The sequence below is a fragment of the Chiroxiphia lanceolata genome, chromosome 23 (genome assembly GCF_009829145.1).
Source record: "Chiroxiphia lanceolata isolate bChiLan1 chromosome 23, bChiLan1.pri, whole genome shotgun sequence".
In the NCBI taxonomy this organism is placed as follows: domain Eukaryota; kingdom Metazoa; phylum Chordata; class Aves; order Passeriformes; family Pipridae; genus Chiroxiphia; species Chiroxiphia lanceolata.
Window position 1 is genome coordinate 7,072,453 of NC_045659.1, and position 20,210 is coordinate 7,092,662.

The 20,210-nt window shown below is 40.1% G+C and overlaps 1 protein-coding gene across 1 annotated transcript; it reads right to left on the reverse strand.

Annotated features, from left to right (window-relative positions):
- Positions 1-280: 280 nt before the first annotated feature.
- ZBTB44 (zinc finger and BTB domain containing 44) lies at positions 281-18,819 on the reverse strand. Its single transcript, XM_032709565.1, has 5 exons — positions 18,609-18,819; positions 14,729-14,813; positions 10,064-10,227; positions 7,467-7,767; positions 281-5,422 (listed from the first exon to the last, which is right to left on the reverse strand). Exons 3-5 carry the CDS (start codon positions 10,077-10,079, stop codon positions 5,140-5,142), a joined length of 600 nt encoding a protein of 199 aa, XP_032565456.1. The 5' UTR covers positions 10,080-10,227; positions 14,729-14,813; positions 18,609-18,819; the 3' UTR covers positions 281-5,139.
- Positions 18,820-20,210: the final 1,391 nt, after the last annotated feature.

The window sequence follows — 20,210 nt, forward strand, 5'->3', positions numbered from 1 at the left end:
GGAAACAGAAATGTGGCCTTTATTCTTAATACTCTTTACTCATCTAACTTCTCCAATAATTTATTAATGTTGTGTTTCAAACTACCGTCCTCCCAGTGGCAGCTTCAACACCAGCAAGTTTACCTCACAATCAGCTATTTTGGGACTAATTCAAACCAAAAGGTGTAAGAGAATTTAGTTCTAGTGACAGAGTTGCACCTTCTAACCAAAGGTCCAAACTACTCTGTTGTACTGCAAGACAAACTCCGGCAGAGTTAAAGAACGACACGAAGCAAAGATATACTCCATAAAACATTAATATTTTAATGAAAAATCTTAGCTTCATGTTTCTATCCAAAGACACTCAAAACTAGTTTTTCTTCCCCCTTAATTTTGACCTATAATGGGACCAGTTTGGAGATTTTTATTTTTTTTGTATTTTGGAACATTTTTTTTTAAAGATTAAACAACCAGGCTAGCAAAAAGGTACCCAATACATACTCTTCTTATATCAAACAAGCTAGTATTTCAATACAATGTAACTATACAGATATATACATTACACATATGATCACAAAGCAAACACTACAGGCTCAGAACAGATTTGGAAAAACATGATATTCACATTGATTACAATAACTCTAAAAATGATTGTAACGTTGAAACGGCACTTAGTTTACAAAAAAAGTCACAAATATATAGCCACCAAGAACTATGGTTCCTGAAAAATACTAATAGCCAGATAGTATTATAAAAATGTGAAGTGTATTTAAACATCGTATACATTAAAAAACAAAACCAAAACCCAAAAACCAAGTCTGTTAGGTCAATAAACATGCCAAGTAATCAAGCTGTGACCAGCATCAACAAGAGAAGTTGTACTGTGGATGAGATGACTGGATATACGGCTGGTGACTGGAGACTGGCACAGTTAAGGGGGTTTCACTGGTACTAAAATGCACAAAGAAGCCCAACAATAATTTAATTCACATTTTTTTTCCTCTTTTCCCTTTTCAGGGTTTCACCACAGGGCAGCACCTGGAGTGAAGGCACTGCAGGAACAGGGCAAAGAAGCTGTCCAAGGAGTCGGTGAAGCCAGGGTTACAGGGCAGAATATCAAAGCATGCATCAGCTGAACGAATGGTGAACCAAAATCACTTTCTGGGGACTGCAGCAACCCTCAGGAAGACCGTAGGAACAGTTGCCACACAGGCTGGCAGCATCAGATTCTGCTTTTTTCTAATTAGTGCAACCAGATTTGTAGCTGAGACCTGTGGGACACTGAGTTCCTGTGATAGCACACGTTGAGTTAACAAAAACCCAGAGCAGTAACTACTGTTGCATTAAAATAATTCACATTTGTGTTTTTTGGTACATTTCCTCAAATACTTGGAACCCACTGTATTCACCAGGCACCTCTGATGGGGCCGAGGTACTGTCTGGCCTTGAACCCTCTTATCTGTCATCAAGATGCAATGGGATTTATTATGTCTGTAACTGGAGATGAGAACCCTCCAAAACTTCATTTCACCGAGTAAGCAAAACTCTAACATAATTGAGCTGAATGAAAATTAGCTATTTTCCATACTCTGATGGTGGGGAAGTTGTGGTGGATGTAGGAGCAGCAGGTGCTCCTCCATCTGCATTCTCTCCATCCCTGCAGGGTGCACAAAGCTTATTTTGCATATAAAATGCTTCCTGGTTTGTCTCAGAGAGAGATCAGCACTGTCTCAGAGCTCTCACACCCTGGGCTGGAGGGGGAACCAGCAACCAAGAAGTGACTGAAGCCCTCATATAAAAACTTTAAACCATAGCTTAAAAACGAATAAAATCTTATCCTGCAAAGGACATATAGGGATCATAGTCTTATAAAAATATCTGACTGCATTGGCAGCTATTTCTTTTTAAAAAGTTTAAATTCACACCTTTAAGACTCAAGATCCACGTGAACCAGAACCATTTTCAAGAACTGAGTCTACTGATCTCTCAGTATGAGAGACTTGCCCATGGTCTCTGTGAGCCTGACAACTGAACTCCAGCTCAAACACCACTCCTGGCTGACTCTGCTTTGAGCAGGAGGCTGAACTACATCACCTCCAGGGAGCCTTCCAATCCCAATTTCCTGGGCCCCTTGTCAAGCAGAAATAATGGATTCGTTTGGGGGAGGAAAAGAAAGAAGACAAAAGAAAATGCAGTCCAGAGTTCAAAACACTCTGACAATGTACTAAAAGAAATTGATGCTTTAGCTTTAATCCCAACTGTAGTTTAAGGCAAGTTTTTTTCTAGCTTAGTTAGGTATCCCTCTTGCTCTATTTGGAATCTAACCACAGTAGCAACAGAGATTGTTTTAAGATGTCCTGTTTTTCTCTTGTGAAGCATCAGCATTTCAAAGAACTGAACACTTCCAACAAGTTAGGGAAGAAAAATAAAATGGTATTTGCATTTAAACTGTGTTCATTTCTATGGAGAAAAGAGATATTAACAAGAAACAATTACAAATGGGATAATTAACATGTAAACTCAACTCTAAGCCAACCAAGCAAAATCCTCCAAGAACTCTATTGTTCCTCCAGTTGAACCAGACAGTTGTTACCCAGAGATTAGGGGGTTGAGAAGATCATATGTAACACCTAGTGCAATAACAGTGAACCCCAGGCCTTGCCTTATACCACAGGGTTAATGATCCTCATTTCTTTCCAAGGAAGAACACATTAGAGCTACAAAAGCTTGTGACTTTTCCCCTTCTCTTTGGCATTCAGAAAGCACTTTGCCTTCTGACTCAAGATTTTAAGTCTTAAAAATCCAATATCCAGATATGTCATTTGTGTATTTGCTCACCTCCTCCCCAATGAACTCATTACCAAAATACTTAATGGGTGCAAATGATCAGATTCTAACAGAAGGTAATATCCACCACCTTATATCTGACCACCTTTGATTGTTACATCTGTGCAGTTAAGAAATGTGGTTCTGGTGAAGCACTTTTCAGAATCACAAAGGATTCTCAGTTACCTGCATAATACTTGTCAGAAAAAGAAGCGAATTCTGTATTTGAATTCAGTGTCATAGCCCTGTAATTCAGGATAAAGTTCAGCAAAAGGCATTGTCTCATCTCACTGGCTTCTCAGTTACAGAAATCAGAAGTGGAAGAGAAATGGTCTTTAAACTCAGCCCATCACCAGGACTGGGCTAATTCCCAGGACAGCCGCCCAGCAAAAGCATTTCTCCTTCAAGCCCTTTTGAGAAGCCTCACAAAGGTAGACACAAGAGACTGAATTGCAGCACGGAACTTTGCAGCATGTTTCTAAAACACCCTTTATCTGAGGGAGAAACTTCATTCCAGCAACTTGGAAAGTACTTAAATCCCAACGGCTTTCGCTCTATTTAAGTAAAATATGTGGGTTTTAACTAAAACACAGCAGAGAAAAATTGCTAAAGTCACTGAAACCCTTCAAGCTCTTTCCAAAAGTCAATAAACTTTTTTCTCACAAAAGTTGGCTATTAATAGAAAGAACTCGGACCCAGAGAGTATCAGAGCTGCCTAAGCTGCCTGAATACAAATTGATCTGCAATTAATACGACTTTTGTGTCTTGTGTTTCTTCAGGAGCAACCTTTCTCTACTGGTTTCATTTCCTCCTTGTGTTTGCATAAAACAAATCCGGACAGAAAACAACAATTTCCAAAAAATAAGACTTAAAACTAAGGGAGTATTTCATGCCTCTGGAATACTAAGATCAAGCAATACTTACTTGCTCAGCATGTCATCTGTAGGCCATGGGCTTTTGGCATCAAACACTGAGTGAACTTCAGAAGCTCTAAGAAAAACCACAAATCTCCTAATGGACTTCCTAATTTAGGTTTCAAAGCAGTACTGGAGTCCAAACAGCCTTGACAAAACAAGACTCACTGCTCTGAAAATCCCACACCTTGAATTTCCAGCTTTTTCTAAATATGGAAAAATGAAATTGCAAATCTTTCAATTTATTGCTTTGCTTGGGCTGTGTGTGTAGCTAGAGTAATGGCCTTTAATAAACCGAGTTGGCAAGGATTTAAAGTGTTTTGAAACAGGAACAATTCATCATTGCTATATAGGCTTTTTGTAAATAACCCCTGTTGGTTAGAAAGTTGGCCTTAAAGAGAATAAATTGCTTGTTTTGTCCAAAACAGGCTAATAAAAGTCTCTGAAACTATACATGCATATGTAGAAATGAAAAACTGTGCAATAACGCACAAAAGAGTTAACTTTTTGCCATCTGTAAACTCTCTCTAGCTAGCTTTCAGATTAGTAAAAATACAGTGTATATGGGAGAGTGATCAGAACTGCAAATAATCTGGGAAAACCTTCATTTTATTACATGGTTCCCCATCTACAGATCCAGTCAGGAGATATTTGTCAGGCTTGCATGGATACAACCTTTTCCATGATCCCCAATTCCTGATGCACCATTTTCCACTAACCTTGGCTGGGCAGATCTGGACAGGCTATTTGATCAAGTAGTTTCTAAAAGGACTGGAACAGAAGAAGTAGGGACACCTGGCACGATTCACTTGGTTTGTGAAAACTGATTAATCTGAGATGGGAAGGGATAATGTGTTTTGAAGAAGTCTGTGACTGTTAAGTCTCAAAACTACTCACCATTGCCAAGCACAGGGGCACAGTGAGAGCTTTGAAAACCAGCAGGCACAGATAGGAAGTGTCATTTTTTTATGCACAAGATTAAAGCATACACTCAAAACTGTTCAATCATGATTTCCAATGCATCCTTTTGTTTGTCATTTGAAAAAGGTTTCCTCTGATTTCTTGCCTTTAACCAGAGGGTCTGCAGAAGCAAGAGAAACTTAATGAGCTGCTCTAACTGTGGAAGAAGGAATAGTTAAAGTGATCTGAATCAGTTGTTCTTCTTTAGAAGCGTATCACAGCTTCCATGATGTTCTGACAAGATCTTTTTTGTGCAATCAGTCTTAAATATTTTCACAGAAGTGATCATTCAGTCATGAAAAATAATGAAACATCTGTTGCAGTTTCCTGTTTAAAGCGTAGCTTACAAAGTAAAAAGGGGAAAATCTCCCCGCTTTTTTTGTTTAAAAATATTAAATTAAAATGTACAGGACCAAACACAGGCACTTTCCAAAGAACAAAAGTGAAACCAAGCCATGAATTATTCGATAGTGATGGATGACAGCTCCGATTTGGGAGGGTCACCTGCAGCTGCCTCAGCAGTGGCGTTAGTCTTTGGCTGCTCTGGCACATCTTCTTCCTTTTCTGCCAACCCACCCAGAGACCCCAAGGGGAAAGTGCTTTCACAATTCTGAGTTGACGACACCTGTGAAATGACAGGCATCTGGACAGAAGAGTTGCTTTCAAAGCCATGCTCCCCTAGCTCATACTGCCCGAGGGTCTCCTCTTGCTCCTGGTTTAAGTAGTCCGGTACTAGGAAGTCACTAGAAGAGGGTAAAGGACAGAAGAGAAATGTCATTTCTCACACAAACATCAGCAGTATCAGTTTCTTTGTATCAGTTACATCATACAAGCTACATACTGAGAACAAAGATGTTCATTTCACACTGTTGCAAGAACATGGCAGTGACGCGCTCCCCAAGCACTATAACCTGCTTCTCATTTCTACACACAGAGAATTTATTCAATGGCATCTATTTTGCAGCTGTATTTCCTACACAGCAACTTCTTGTTACTTAGTTTGTATCACCTTGATGAGAATGAAAGTTAATGTCTGGAACATCACATGGCACTGAAAACCCCACTGAAGAAAGGGAGCACTCAGCCTTTAAAAATAGAAGCAAAAATGAGTTCAGCAGTGGGAAAATGTGGGCTTTTCCCACCTCAGAGGTAAATCCACCCTAGACCAGCAGCAGCATTTCCTTTGGAGTGGACAGGCTGGAAGCAGCAAGGGCTCTGCAGAAGATAGAGCTGCAGTGGGAGGTTGTGATGCCAACACATCACAGTGCCAGGAAAAGCACAGAATTGCCTCTCTTTCCCCTTTCACTCCTAAGACAACACTTCTGTAATGTACTTTTACCAGCTGAGGGCTGAGTGGATCCAAAGAAAACCTACCAAATTCCCCAGTAGTATTTTCATGGCATGAGGACATATGAAAAATAAATTTTTCTGCACATTTTCAACACCAGACATGAAGTCTGTACTTGAGACAAACATATATATATATTACATATATGCATGTTTGTATGCTTTGGTTCCTCCTGGCAATAATCGAGTTAAAAGCAGTCCTTAAATGACAGCAGCATTCACTGCTTCAACTTGAACTCACAATCAACTATGCTAAACTGGTGTTTGCCAATTTAAACTGAAGGAAGGGCTATAGGTAGCTAAAATCACACCCTTTAATCTGACTTTAATTTGACAATGCAGTGCTTACCACAACCAGAGTTTTGCTCTGGTTTTGGCCCGAGCCAAGAACAAGAACTGCATAAACCCACAGATATGAAGCACTTGTACTTTTATACAATATTCTGCTGGAAAAAACAATAACTGGCTTTCCTGGTTTTTTTGCAATGTTTTCATCCTATGTCACCTCTGAGTTAATCAAACAGAACAAAATACTGAAATGTTTTGTAAGGGAAAAAGAATAATGTCTGGAAATCAGGAGGAGTGGGACTGTGATGCCATAACTTTTAGAATATACTTCTTTTGTGCTGCTGAAGGCAGATGACTTACGCACATCAAACTGCATTCTCTCTGCAGAGTGAAACTCTATAGGTGACCAACTCTCTATAGGTTTAAGAGCTGGGAGACCTTCTATCTTCAACTTTCCTCATCCAACTTTTGTATTTTATATCTCAAAACCCAACTAATATTTTATCAATAAAAGAATACAGTGCTGGTCTGATGCCTCAGAACCCTTTTCACAGTCTTTAGCAAAGTGCGTTTGTGAGATACGCCCAGTCTTTTGTGCCCTGATAGAAAATGTTCAAGTGGTCCTTAGTATTGCCAACCCTATTGGTCTAATAATTTAGAAATGTTACCTAGAAAATGAAAGAGGGTATGGAGTCATACAATCTTTCCACAATATCAAGCAAGTACTTACAATGAAGCAATAAATCTGTGCCCTATGTAAGCGAACAGGCTACGTACAAGATTTTAAATAGAAAATTATTTACAGAACTCCATGGATGCTGTAGTATAGAACACTATGGCTTCACACCATTAGCCTGGTCATAGATACTATTGAAAAGAGAAATTAAGTAGCTCAAAAGCACCCTCTGCGTATCCCTGGGTTCTTCAGTGCCCTCCTATAGAGCTCACATGCTGTAAGACAGATCAGACACAACCGAGAGTGGTGCAGGAATCAATCTGACTGGAATTAGCTGGCAACCTGAGGAGAGGCACAGCAGGCTGCCCTGAAAGCAGGAAATGATGATTTGGGGGGGGGGAAATAAAGGAGGAAAAAAAGGAAAAAAAAAAAAAAAAAAGCAAGTTTCCCTGTTAGGTTTTTGCTGTGCACCTCACCTGCTCTGGAAGTAGTTTGCTAGCTCTGACGCTTCATGGTTCAAGCTCCTCAGGTGAACGATTAAATTTCCAGAGTTGGTGAACATGGCGCCACATGTTTTGCACTCGTAAATCCGAGGCTTGCGGATAATGTGCCGGGAAACCCGCATGTGGTGTTTATATTCCCCGAAGGAAGTGAAAGTGGCACTACATATCTGGCAGCGGAAACAGCGTTTACCTTCGTGCTTCAGGCGATGCATCTTGAGCGAGTAAGCGCGGGTGAACTTTTTCCCACAGCGGTCACACTGAAAGGGTTTAATGCCTGTGGGAGAGAGAGCACAGACACGTCACCTTTTGGAACCACAGGGCACAGGCAAAATCCTTCAGGAATTCTACAGCAGCTCTCAGAGAAGCCCTGTTTCGGGAAGAGATTCCCTGGTTAACTTGAAAATGGCAGGAACAATGAGGATGGAGCTGCACTTGAAACAACCTCAAAAAACAGGAATTAAGGAGCCCAGCCCAGAGCAACATCAATCTCTGTTTAGATACTGCTGCAACTGGCTCCAAATGGCAATTCAGACCAACTTTAGGTGGATAACCCTCTACAGGGTTCTCCAACCTAACTTTCTCCATTTCCTAACTGTGACCTCCATAGTCTCCATCCCCATGGCTTAAACTGAGCACATGGTTAAGACCCTGAGGCACAGCCAACATGGATCTGATGCCGCCGCCATCTCAAACCCTTTGAACTCCTTTGATCTCAGGAGATTCTTGTGCCAGACTGGTTCCCAACAATGCAATTATCAGCCTAACCCTAATTAATTGCAATGTTTTTCTCTGGCTGCCTTTGGCCTCAGAGAAGTGTTCTGGCAGGGGGACTGTGTGCACATGGATGCCCCTGTAATGCAGCAGGAATGGTGATAAAAGGGGGAAGCAACAGCCTTTATATCGCGTGGGAACCTTGCTATACAAGCATTTTCAGTAACTTTGCATGACAGACAGCTCTCTAAGACAATTTAGCTTCATGCCCCTCTTTTTCTTTTCTTGTATTAATTTAGAAATTCAGTTACTAGTTCATTTTTCATTTCTTACCCTAAAACATACGAGCTCTGCAACATGCTGCAGTGGCTGAGTGTGCAATCACACCCAAACAGAAGTATTACAACATAATGGTCTGAACCACCAAAAACTTCAGATTTAATAAAAAGTCTGAACTCCAGAAAGGGGGAAATCCAAACATAAGGCCAAGAATCTGCAATATGGAGCTCTATTCATAATAGGGCTGTCAAGGAATAAAAAAGGTTTTTTCAAAAGGCTCAATGTGCATCAGCCCGGGCTGTTATTTCCCAGGTCTTTCACTCTGCTTTCCTTATGTTCAAAGCAGGAGCTGAACTTTTAATTGGGGCTTTTAGACAGAGAAAGCTGTAGTTAAGGTTACACTGAAATGCCCTGTTAAGCATGTGAAAACAAGTTAATACACCAGAATATGGGCTGGTGGAGCTCAAACTTTTCACGCTCTCCTACTGTCCAAGGGCATCTATTTCCTCTGGTAGTTTGAGGAAAATCTCTTCAGTCATTTTGCTCATGAGAAAACACTGCCAACATTTACAAGCTTTGAGAGTTTCTTTTGCATGTTAATTACTCTAAAACAGTAAAAATCTCTCCCAACTTTGCCCAGGGGTTCCCAGTTGACAGGTTGGCCAGAGATGCTTTGCTGTCAGATTTTTAACAACAGGCTTTGGATAATTTCATATCTGATACGCCCACAGAGTTTGCTTTTTTAATATTAAACACATATATGGTCATCTTGCTTGAAGGAATTTGACAAATAATTGCTGACAGGGAAAAAATTATATCTTGACAGTTGTTGCTCTGCCCCAAAATGGTACCTCCTGTGTGTGCAGGTAAGAGTCAGGCTCAAAGCAGGAGATGCTAAACCATGAGGTTTAGTGCCCAAGAGGAAAAACTCTTCAATATTCCCTTTATTCATCCAAATGTCAATGCTACCGTCAGATAATGCTGACAAGTCTTGAAAACACCAATAGCAAAGACACTGAGATTTCAAGCTTGGTTACAAATCAAAATGAATGCATCAATTTGGGGATCAAGGCTCAGAGGAGGCATTCATACAAACCTCTGTACTATCTGCAGGAGCTAAATTGATTAGCAAACCAATTCAGTTGTCCTGCAATCCCTCCAAAAACTCTGTGATCCAAAGGCACATAACTTTCTTCAATGCAAGGATAGATAATATTTTCTTATGGCTGCAAGTCTCCTCTAAAACACAGCAGACAATTACAACACATCAAAGGAAGAATTTCAACCTACATCACTTCTTTTGTATAATAAAAAAGCCAAGTATACTTTATTTCATCTCAAATCTTTATCATGAAAATGCCTTATCCTGATGAGTTTCAGGCAATCAGATCCACACAAATGCTAATCATCCCTGAGCAGAGCTATCAGTCAGACTCCATGGATCAAAACAAGCATTCAACTAGACATATCTCTACTCAGTCTTGCTGAAATCAGCTCTCAAGGAGGTGAGTAAAAAACCTGCATTATTACATTTGCTGCACAGCGAGGCTATAAATGAGGAATTGCTGGGAATTTCTCACCTGAGTGGATAAGCATGTGTTGTTTTAGGTTCTGAATGCGAGTGAAGCGGACCCCGCAGGTGGGACACTGAAAGGGTCTGTCAGGACCGTTGGGGCTGGGCCTCTCTGTGCTGCTGGTGGAAGGAGCAATGTAGAGTTGGTAGGGATACTGAACGTTCTCCAGACTACAAAGAAAAAAGCACTGATTTACAGGCACGCCAGAGAAATAACCATGGAAATCTGAACCTTGAGCACATTTGTATGAGGAGAAGAGACTGGCACATCACATTTGAAATCTCTTTTTATGCTGGAAATCTCTGTCTCTAGAGCAATGTCTGACCTACACCTGAAATCTTACAGTCACTGACTCTGCACATCTGAACAAACCCTCAGGGAACAGCCTCTGACTTGTGTTTTCTTTGGGCAACAGGCCTGAGCACAGCTGCAAACTGAACTTTATTTTCCAGGCGTGGGCATTTTCTCAGGCGTATCGATGACTTGCAATCAGCAAACAGTCCCTGAGGAAGAGTTTAAAGAGCTGAGCAAATTGAAAGCAAAGGAGTATTTTGCAGCTTCAGTGGTATTTACAAATGAAATTGCAGCCAATTCATTTTTCATTTCAATCCAAGTTCTGTGAACAAATATTAGTATCTACAATTACATATTTCTGAGTTTAAAATATTAATCTCATGAATCAATACTTGCTCCTTGTCTGATTCAAACAGCTCCAGCACTGTGTTTAAAAAACAGCACACAGGCTGTAATAGGAACAATTTAACTTTCAAAGTAATTTATTTAAAACTGACTAATTGCTCCTACATAGCCTCTAGCTGCAAACTGTTTAAGAGAACTACAATTCCCTTGCTAATCCAAGTCCTCTGGCAAGGAACTTGCTAAAGGGCACAGTGAAATAAAAACAAATCTGCTGGTACAAACAGAGGAACAATGACAATTTGTACTTACCTGGGGTTTCCATTCCCTGAACATTAAGGTCTATATTTTTTGTTAAAATAGATATTTCAGCTTGCTCAGAGCCTACAGGAAGATCAGACATCACTGGCAGCAGGGAACTGCTCTGACCCGGAACATTCATTCTGTGGCCAGAACACTGCAATTTTAGCTTTACCAAACCATAGTGTCTAAAATGTCCTTAGAAAAGAGTACAATGATGTCTCCTGTCACAGTTAGAAAGTCTCCCTAACCGTGCAAGGGAATCCTTGCACCTCGAGCCCAGAGGGCTGGTTTCCAGGTCAGGCTGGATTTGTGGACTTCTAACATTCAGAGGAATGAAACGTGCACTTTGCACAAATATATTTCCCTACACATCACACAGACTTTCACAGAGCAGATCAGCACAGGAAGACAAGAACCAGAATCATCTCTTAAAAATCAATACCTAAATTGTCTTTATCTACTCTGGAAATGGATGCCAATTCAACTGTGAGGACAGGGGCTATCTGTCGGAGGGCAGTGATGGGTCCAGAAGCAAAATTTATCTGGAGACTATAACACCAGGTACACAAGATGAAGCAATTTCCTGCAGGAGTTTAGTATCACTCAGTCTGTAAAACCCATAAGGATTTCTGGTCTCATATGGAAGTGGAATAATATTTGCTCTGTTGAAGAAATTTTATCATTCTTCACTTCTTTATATACACAGAGAGCTGATGGAAAAAAGAGATGCTGACAGACTTGTTGCTCTTTGATAAAGGGAATACTTGCAAGAGGGAAGTTACCAGCTCATGTCCTGGGCCTGGCAGAATGTAGCTCACTGCCACTTTGGGAGCTAAAAAAGCCAGCTGAGGGGTTTTGAAATAAATATAAATATACATTCTGATTTTTCTAACTGAATTTCTGACCAACTCTGGCACTCCTGTTCCTCTTTGTGAACAGATCACTGGATAAAGAACAGACACACAGGTAGTGTGCTCAAATAAGAATTACATTTGGGTTTTGTGACATGTTCCTGAGGTCCCTCCTCCCTTATTCCTGCATTAGGGCACTGTGAAGAGGCAAAAGCAAATTGTGCTCCTGCAAGCTCTCTCAGGAGACACTCAAACTAGGGCAGAAATGAGGAGCCACAGCTCTCTTTTTGTTTCCAGCTTTGTCAGGCTCTCTCACCCTCAAGGCCTGTACTGGTGCCACCTTCTCTGCCATTGAAGGAGAAGTGCAATGGGCACAACTGCCTAAAAGAAATTTAAATAAAGTTTGGTTTTATTCTCTATAAAACCTGATGAGGGGGGCTGGTTAAAGCAGATCCAATGGGAATCATGAGGCTCTCCAGCTACCAGTAACAGGCTTGTCTTTCCCATGCTCATAGTGCAAGCAAGATGAAATACCTACTGGTGACATAGCTTAGAGATGATATTGGAAACACACCCAGATTTTCTCTCCCTGCTTCTTTTCCACAAGTACTCAATTTTTCATGACTTGTCATAGATGTGGCATTTAACAGTTGAGATTTGTCTGACATCTCTGAGAATTTCTGTATTAGCTACAGAAAAAACATAGGTTTCAAATGTTTTCACTGAAATATTCTGCTTGCAATTTTTCTTCTTTCCACCAAGAGATTACACACATATTTAATTATGTAGAACTAAACTCAGAAAAATGTGAATGCCAAAATGCTCAGTGAGCCTAGAAATGTTCTCTATTTGTAAATAACAATTATTATAGAAACGTGGGGGTTCTCATTTTATTGGATCGGAAACCTTTCATAACTGAGCCTTTGCAACTCCTTTTAAATACAGCCACGAACTGATACACAGACCAACTGTTAAATCAGCTGAATTACAGATCTATGTTAGAAAGCGATTTACAATCCGAATATGAAATATCAGAGAAAGAATAGATCAGACTTCACCGTGAAACAGTAATTTTAATACTTAACAGATTTCTGTGTGCCTATTAAGCTGACAATTACATGTGACCTGGTGTTTATGAAACACTGATTATAGAGGAGGTCCAATTAATGATGTTAATATTTAAGAGAGAAACTCAAGAGATAAGACATTTTAGATTTTGAAATATTTATGATTCTTTCCACAGTGGTAAGGATGTAATATTTAGAATTTTAAATGGACTAGTCTATGGCTTTGTTTTAGGAATATAAATATATAAATTATATTTTTCAATATAAATTTGCATTGGCCACTCACAACTTATTTTGACATTTTGAGAATCTCTATTAGTAAAGAAATGTAAACCTGGGCTTAAACTAAAGGTGTATTAAAAAAACCCAACAAAACCAAAATAGAGGGAGATTTTCTCCATCTTGGAATAAGCACAGTCTTGGCACTTTCATTTGAATTTACAAAACAAATCACTTGATAGAAAATCTTTGTTATGGAGCCTGAAATTCCCGTAACTGTCAGTTCAACTGTTTTATAAACAAGGGCAAATTCTAGTTCATTTTGCTGATGCTTCTGTCATTCTGAGAATAATTATTTTCAAATTTGGGCATAAATGAAGGAAAATACTCTTTCCTCCTCTGCATGGAAGAGATCTTTTAGTGAGAATTTTCAGTGCATTTAAAGAATTTTATATCCTTTGGATTTTCAAGGCAGTTTGCGCTTGCAACTGTGCAATTTTATAGGAAATTTCTGAAATAATCCAGTGCTGAAAATATGAGTTCACTTGACTTGACAATTACAGCTTTAAAAACCTGGATTAGTTCTAATGCAACATGTGCTCCTACTATTAATTCAATCTAAGTGCTGGGTGTTATTTTTATACTGAGGTTTGTTAGCAGATAGATAAAATCTTCCGTGTCATACAAAAAACTCTTATCTAAGCAGTTATTTTCCCTTTTAATCCTACAATGGGACAGGTTTTAGATGAAAATGGCAGGAAAGATTTTTATGAGCTATGAAAATGCAGCTCTTGGTTGTTATCTCTGTAGGTAGCTTCACTTGACACAATTTCTGGAACACTCCCAAAGGTTCACACTTCTTCCACAGACCCAGTTATCTGACAAAACACTGCAAAAGCCAGTTTGAAAAAATATGCTTAGGAAGGGCATAACTAAGAAATAGAAGTCAAAGCAGTTGTGTGTACTCCTGTATGCCATCACTTGGCTCTAACAGAATTATGATATATCTTTGACCAAACAGACCTGGTTTAGATTGGTTTTCTCTGCCAGCCTTTCCTTATAAGGGATTCCCTTAATAAATCACTGAGCTCAACACAGCAAAGGCTGCCAAATATTTACAGCAAGTGACATACAGCATTTTGGTAAGAAGCTACAGGCAGAGAGTTTGGGAGAGGAGATTTAAGGCTGTTATGTGGTTTATGGCAGTAGTGACGTCTAGTGAAGCCAGGACCAGGTCCTTGTTTTCAGTTTGCTGCTTTTGGGGCTGTGTGGCAGCTTTAGTATGCCACAGTATGTTTCACAGTAAAGGGGTTTTTCTGAATTTATTAATAAAGAGCAGTGATGAAGAAACAGCAAAACCATGAATATCTTTCTTCACCAGTGCTTCCTGGAGATAGAGAGGAAATGAAAAGCAAATTCTGACTTTCATCACCTACATTCTCCTAAAGCATCTACCCTTCCAGAAGCTGATTGTACTCTGAGCAACACAGAGAATTAGATGTAGGAACAACCAAACATTGTGGAATTAAGGGTGTGAGGGGTAATTACAGCCCAGCACTTGTGCAGGACACTCTGCACCCTGGGTTGGTACATACCGATCGTCATCGTCTGCGTGAGCGTTGGTGCCAGAGGTGCTTTGGAGTGTGGGCAACCCCTCCGTAACTCCCTCATCTATGGAGCCTAGGAGAGAAAAGGGCAAGTTAATGCAAATACCTGTTCAAAAAGGGATGGGGGTCATGGAAATACACAGCAAGCTTGCTTTCCCAATCTCTGATAGATGCTACTGGTGATAACAATGAAATTGCCTTGGGAAAGTCATTTAGAACACTCAGAAGAATCCTGTTCCCAGTCAGCTTCTCCTCTACTCAGATTAGCTACTAAATTGACAGTTCAACAAAGGACACATATTTGGCACACCTAGAAAATGGAAATGTTAAATACAGCCAGTTTTCAAAACCCATCCAGTACTAGAACTGTAAAACAGAAAAGTTACATTCACCTAAATGGACTACAGCAATATTCAAGACTTCTTGAGCAATAAAGACTTCAAACCTGCTACACTACATGGCTTTTGGGATCCAAATATTCCATAAATATATCAATTGATAATGCCTTCATTTAATGATAAGCCGCTGACACGAAGAACCCTCTGAGAAATTAGAAATGCAACACAAAATAGACCAAACACCTGTTTGTAAGAGAAATGTACACACAAAATCACTCCAGAGCTCTGTTTAGTGCACCAACATTTGAGAAAATGGAGTTCAATGAGTCTGGGAACAGAATCCAAGGGAAAAGAAGCACTAAACAAAACCACAACTTCATTCATCTCATATGGCTGTTGCTCAGCTGGGCCTCCCTCATCACCACCAGGAGTTTGGCCAAACGGTCTCTGGATCTCTACCACTGAATCCATAGGAGACAAGATGAGAAAGGAGATTTCTCTCCCTACACCACCATCTTGAGAACAAGCAAAGTTTAGGACAGTGGTGGGAGATGCTCTTGCTGCTGTGGTAAAAATAATTCTGCTTCCTAAGAGAGTGGTATGTGAGCAATCTGAATTTGGGAACCCTAAAGCTCACTAGGAAAATCAAATAGCATTGGGTTTACAATGGCAAGTGTCAGACTGAATGGAAAACCAAAGAGAAGGAACAAAGACATGGAAAGTGAGGCAGAAAATGTGCATATTCTGCCAAAAAGAATGAAAGATCTTTCCTGAAGTGAAAGATTCTTGTCTTAATGTGGTGCCATGTTATGGGGTCAGTGACAGGAGGAAAACGGCATCTCTGGAAGTTTTACGAATAAAAATTTTTTATTTTGTTAAGAGCTGACAACCTATATTTGGGAAATTCATCAACTGTGCAATCCATAAAGTTACAAAAGTTAATCCCATTTTGATTTATCCTTCTTTCTCATGAAATACCTAACTTGAAGTCTACTGAAAAATAAGCCCAACTGCTCTTAGGTTTAATTTTATGCCTTCACCTCTCAAATGCCAACAGCGCTAATGAGTTATGAAAACATCTTCTCAGATACAGCTATTGTTGTAACCATAATAACTTACTTATCAAGGCCCTGCTCCATGTCTCCTTTCATATTATAAAGTGCTTCCAAATATAATAAATTGCAAATGAACAATTCTTGAAATTGCCCAAAGAGTGAATAAGAGCTTTTTGCAATATCAGAGAGAGAGGCAGGAATGCTTTTATAAATGCACTATAAAACACTGAGACAAATATATGCAATTATACCAGGAAAATATATTCAGGGAAGAGAAAGCTGTACTTTAACACATCTTGCTGCCTCCACTTATTATTCTTACATTACTGCATGAAGAAAGACATCTTTGGGAGATGAAAAGTGCCTTCTGGCTACCAAGTGTGCTGTATCACATATTAGGTACATGTCTACTGTGCTAAAAAGGAAGAGTGCTGTTTCTCTTTAGAGCAAAAACGTGAATAAAAACCATTCTGAGGGTGGTTATTATGCAAAGGCCACTAAATATTCATTCAAACATATTCAAAGAGCAGATTTGTACTTTAAAGATTTTGCCCTGGCACATTTTTCTTCTCTCTGCAGCTGTTTTAAGGCAGAACATGCCGTACTAACACCAGCGACAGATTTAAGTTTAATATTATAATCATTAAGGCCTGAGATTCCCTACCCTACCTACTACTTTTCAAAGTATTTTTTGTTTAACACTGATTGTGCTAGAGTTGAGATTTCATAGCATTCAGTGGCACCTAACTCTCCAATTCAGCCCCGGTCTCATACTTCCATTTCCCAATTCTAGCTGCCTTTGAAATACAATTTTCTGACACTTCTAACTCTTGAGAGATGCCCTCCAAAAACTTCTACAGGTTATTTACTACTTATCTGTAATCCTGAGTATACACCCAATTTGTCCTTTTAAGATGTCTGGGTATGATATATGTCACAAATGTATAAATAAGAATCACCGATATGGTATTTTTAACTTTCCCTAATCATTATTTTACTTGTTCTATTTTGCCTGTGCTGATACAATTATGCTGATGAGATAATTTGCATGTCTTATCACATGGCCCCGACAAGACCTTTCGGAAGTTCTGACTATAATGAGTTACAAACTGAATCAAACAAAACCTGTTCTTGAACAAGGACCACTTTTCCTGGCAAACTACCAGCAAACAAAGCTTTTTTAAAAAATATATTTTTAATTTATCCACTATTTTGGCAAACTACATTTAAAGATTTATAAACTATAAGATAGAAACTAAACAAAGGTAAACAGCCCTGTCTCCAGTAAATAAAACATTTTCAGTTGGAAAAAGCATTACAGTCTAAAATATCAATGTATGAGCTACACAAACTGGGGAACAATTCAACAGCAAAGGATGGCATAAGTAGGAAATATTTTCATTTCTTTTCAGTGAGTATTACCTGAATATTTCAACAGCACTTACTGTATTGCAATCCTGGAAGGGTCAGACTGATCTCACTTTCTCCAGAGAAGGCAAGTGTTACACTGACCAAAAACAAACAAATAATGCTACCAGGCTACATTTATTTACCTTGTTGTAGTTTATTTATTTAATTAACTGGAGCAGCCTTTCATGTACATATTATTTGAATGAAGCAGAGCAAATAAAACAGGCTTTATTAAAGATACTTCAGCAAAAAAACTCTACCAAGCACAGGTCAAGCCACATAACTGAGAATAAAATAGCTGACTGAGGTAAAACTTTGGTAATTAAACTAGAAACATTGCAAACCCTCTTACCTTCTGACTTCCTAAAAGCCATTCGATGCATTCTGTGAGCAGAGGAAAAAAGGGATTGTTCCAGTAACCTTTAAGTATTAGCTACTAATAAAACCAGCCTGATAGAACAACCCAAAACTAGCTTCAAATTATCTTTCATGGAAAAAAAGGATTCTCTCAGCAACTGGCAGCATTTGAAGAAGCAACTTGAGAATCAAATCCCCCCAAAATGGAAAGATTCTCAATATTATGACTGTGTGGTTTTATTTTTGGCTGGGGCATTAAGACGACAGTGTTTCACCACTTATTTTGCAAATCCTCTTACAAAGGCTCTCTGTCACGATTATACAAGATTTGATGCCTGATGCAAAGTCCTGTGGTAACCCTTTATGGTACAGGCACAAGCCTTTCAGATCTGGTGTTGCGGCTCAGCTGAGATCAGTGTCTTTTTGACACTAATGAAAGCAGAATTAGTTCCCTCAGTTAGGCAACTAGAGGTAAAATGGAGTTATCAACCTCTGCTGAATGAGGAGGGCTTACCTTTCTCAGCTGCCTTCTGCAAAGTTATTTAAAGAACTCCAAGTTTATAAGTAACATTTCATGAAACAGGGAAAAAAGGCCATTTGACTGAATTTAAGCATAAAAACTCACAAGGCAGGTTTCCTCCAGTAAAATCCCAGGTGTACACGTGCCTATTACAGGCTTTTCTGTACATACTGATACCTAAGTCGTACCTATGGATGAAGACTGTGGGCTGATCAGGAGATCCTCCTGCACTTGCTCACTCCCCGGGACTGTCTGTTGATCGCTCAGGGAGCTCTGGGAAGCGCTCACGGGCTGTGACACCTCCTCGTGCACCTCCTCGTCGCTCAGCCTTTCCACCTTTGACTTCGCACGTCCTACCTCGATCACCAGGGGAGAACCTGGCTTTGGTGCTCTCACAAGTCACGTAATCCGCCATTCTTCCGGTTGGACTCGGAGGCCCAGGCATTTCCAAAGTCCGTGAGGTTCTCCGCCTGCTTCACCTTTTCCGACTGAAGTCTTCGATCGATTCCAAAAGGAAAAGTCCGGGAAAAGCTAAGGACGAGTCTACGGGCTGGTTTCTGGACCTCCGGGTAGGAAGTTGTGGGATTGAGCACTTGGGGGGAGCTGGTTTGGTGTTTGCATTTGAGGGGGCTCTCAGGAGACATAACGATGTAGCTTTTGCGCTTCCTCCGTGACTCCCGGCACACAGGGATGGTTCTCTCCACCACGCTGCACTCAGAGGAGACGGGGGAAAGGCTGCCGTCGCGGAGAGGTTGAAATTGCAGTTTGCCTGTTCTCCTGCCCTGCGTCCAGCACCTTCTCCTGCTGGTTGTTGGGCGTGTTCCACAAAATGCTGGACTTCATGAACTCGGAGCCGTGCTGGCCAAGCTGAACATCCGCATTAGCTGGCTGCAGCCAGCACATCAATGATGTTCTCCGTGTTGATGGACAGCGTTGCCGTGTAAGCGTATTCCAGCAGTGGGATGACCCCGGTCACAGTCACATGGTGCAGGTCCAACACGCTCTTGCTCTCATCCTCTGCTTGGCCCCAAGTTTGGAGCGGAAGAAGTCGCTGCAAGAGCCGCCAGGACCACCTTGTGCGCCCTGAAGATTCTGTCCTGGACACGGAGGGTGATATCACAGAAGTGCCCATCGTTGCGGAGCATGTTCAGCTTCCCCAGCATCTCCTGACTGTGAGCAGGGGAGTTATGAGTGAATGTTTTTAACACCCATTTTTAGATGGTTCTCCCAGCCGTTCTTCCACACATACAAGAGATCAACAGGTGTCCTGGAACAAAGAGGAAAACTGCATTTTCATGTCAGAAAGTGGAAGTCAAGTGTTTTCTAAGACTCTGTAAGAAGAAAATTCAACCAAATTCTTTCAGATCAGTTTGTTCTAGGATCCGATTGTGCAAGTGAGTAATTCTACAGAAATGCAATTGCTTACTTGCAATTTTCATAAACATGGATCAAATTATTTGCAGTCTATCCTTATATATATATATCTATATATATACTCCCTATATCTATCTCTCTATATGTATATAATAAGTAACCCCTGTATTCTATGCTACTGCCCACTCAAAACCAAATACCCAACACACTTCAAAGAAATGTTTGCAATATTAAAACAAAAGCATTTTTTTTAACTAACAGTGAGTAGAAACCTTTGTTTTTATCTTCTGGGCACAGGGAACCTCTGCTCACAGTTCTTAAACCTGACAGAGTGTTGATGTTTCTTTTAAGTGGAAAAGACGTCAGCTTGGGGTCAACTTACAAGTGTGCAGGAGCAAGCAAATCTCCCAGAGATT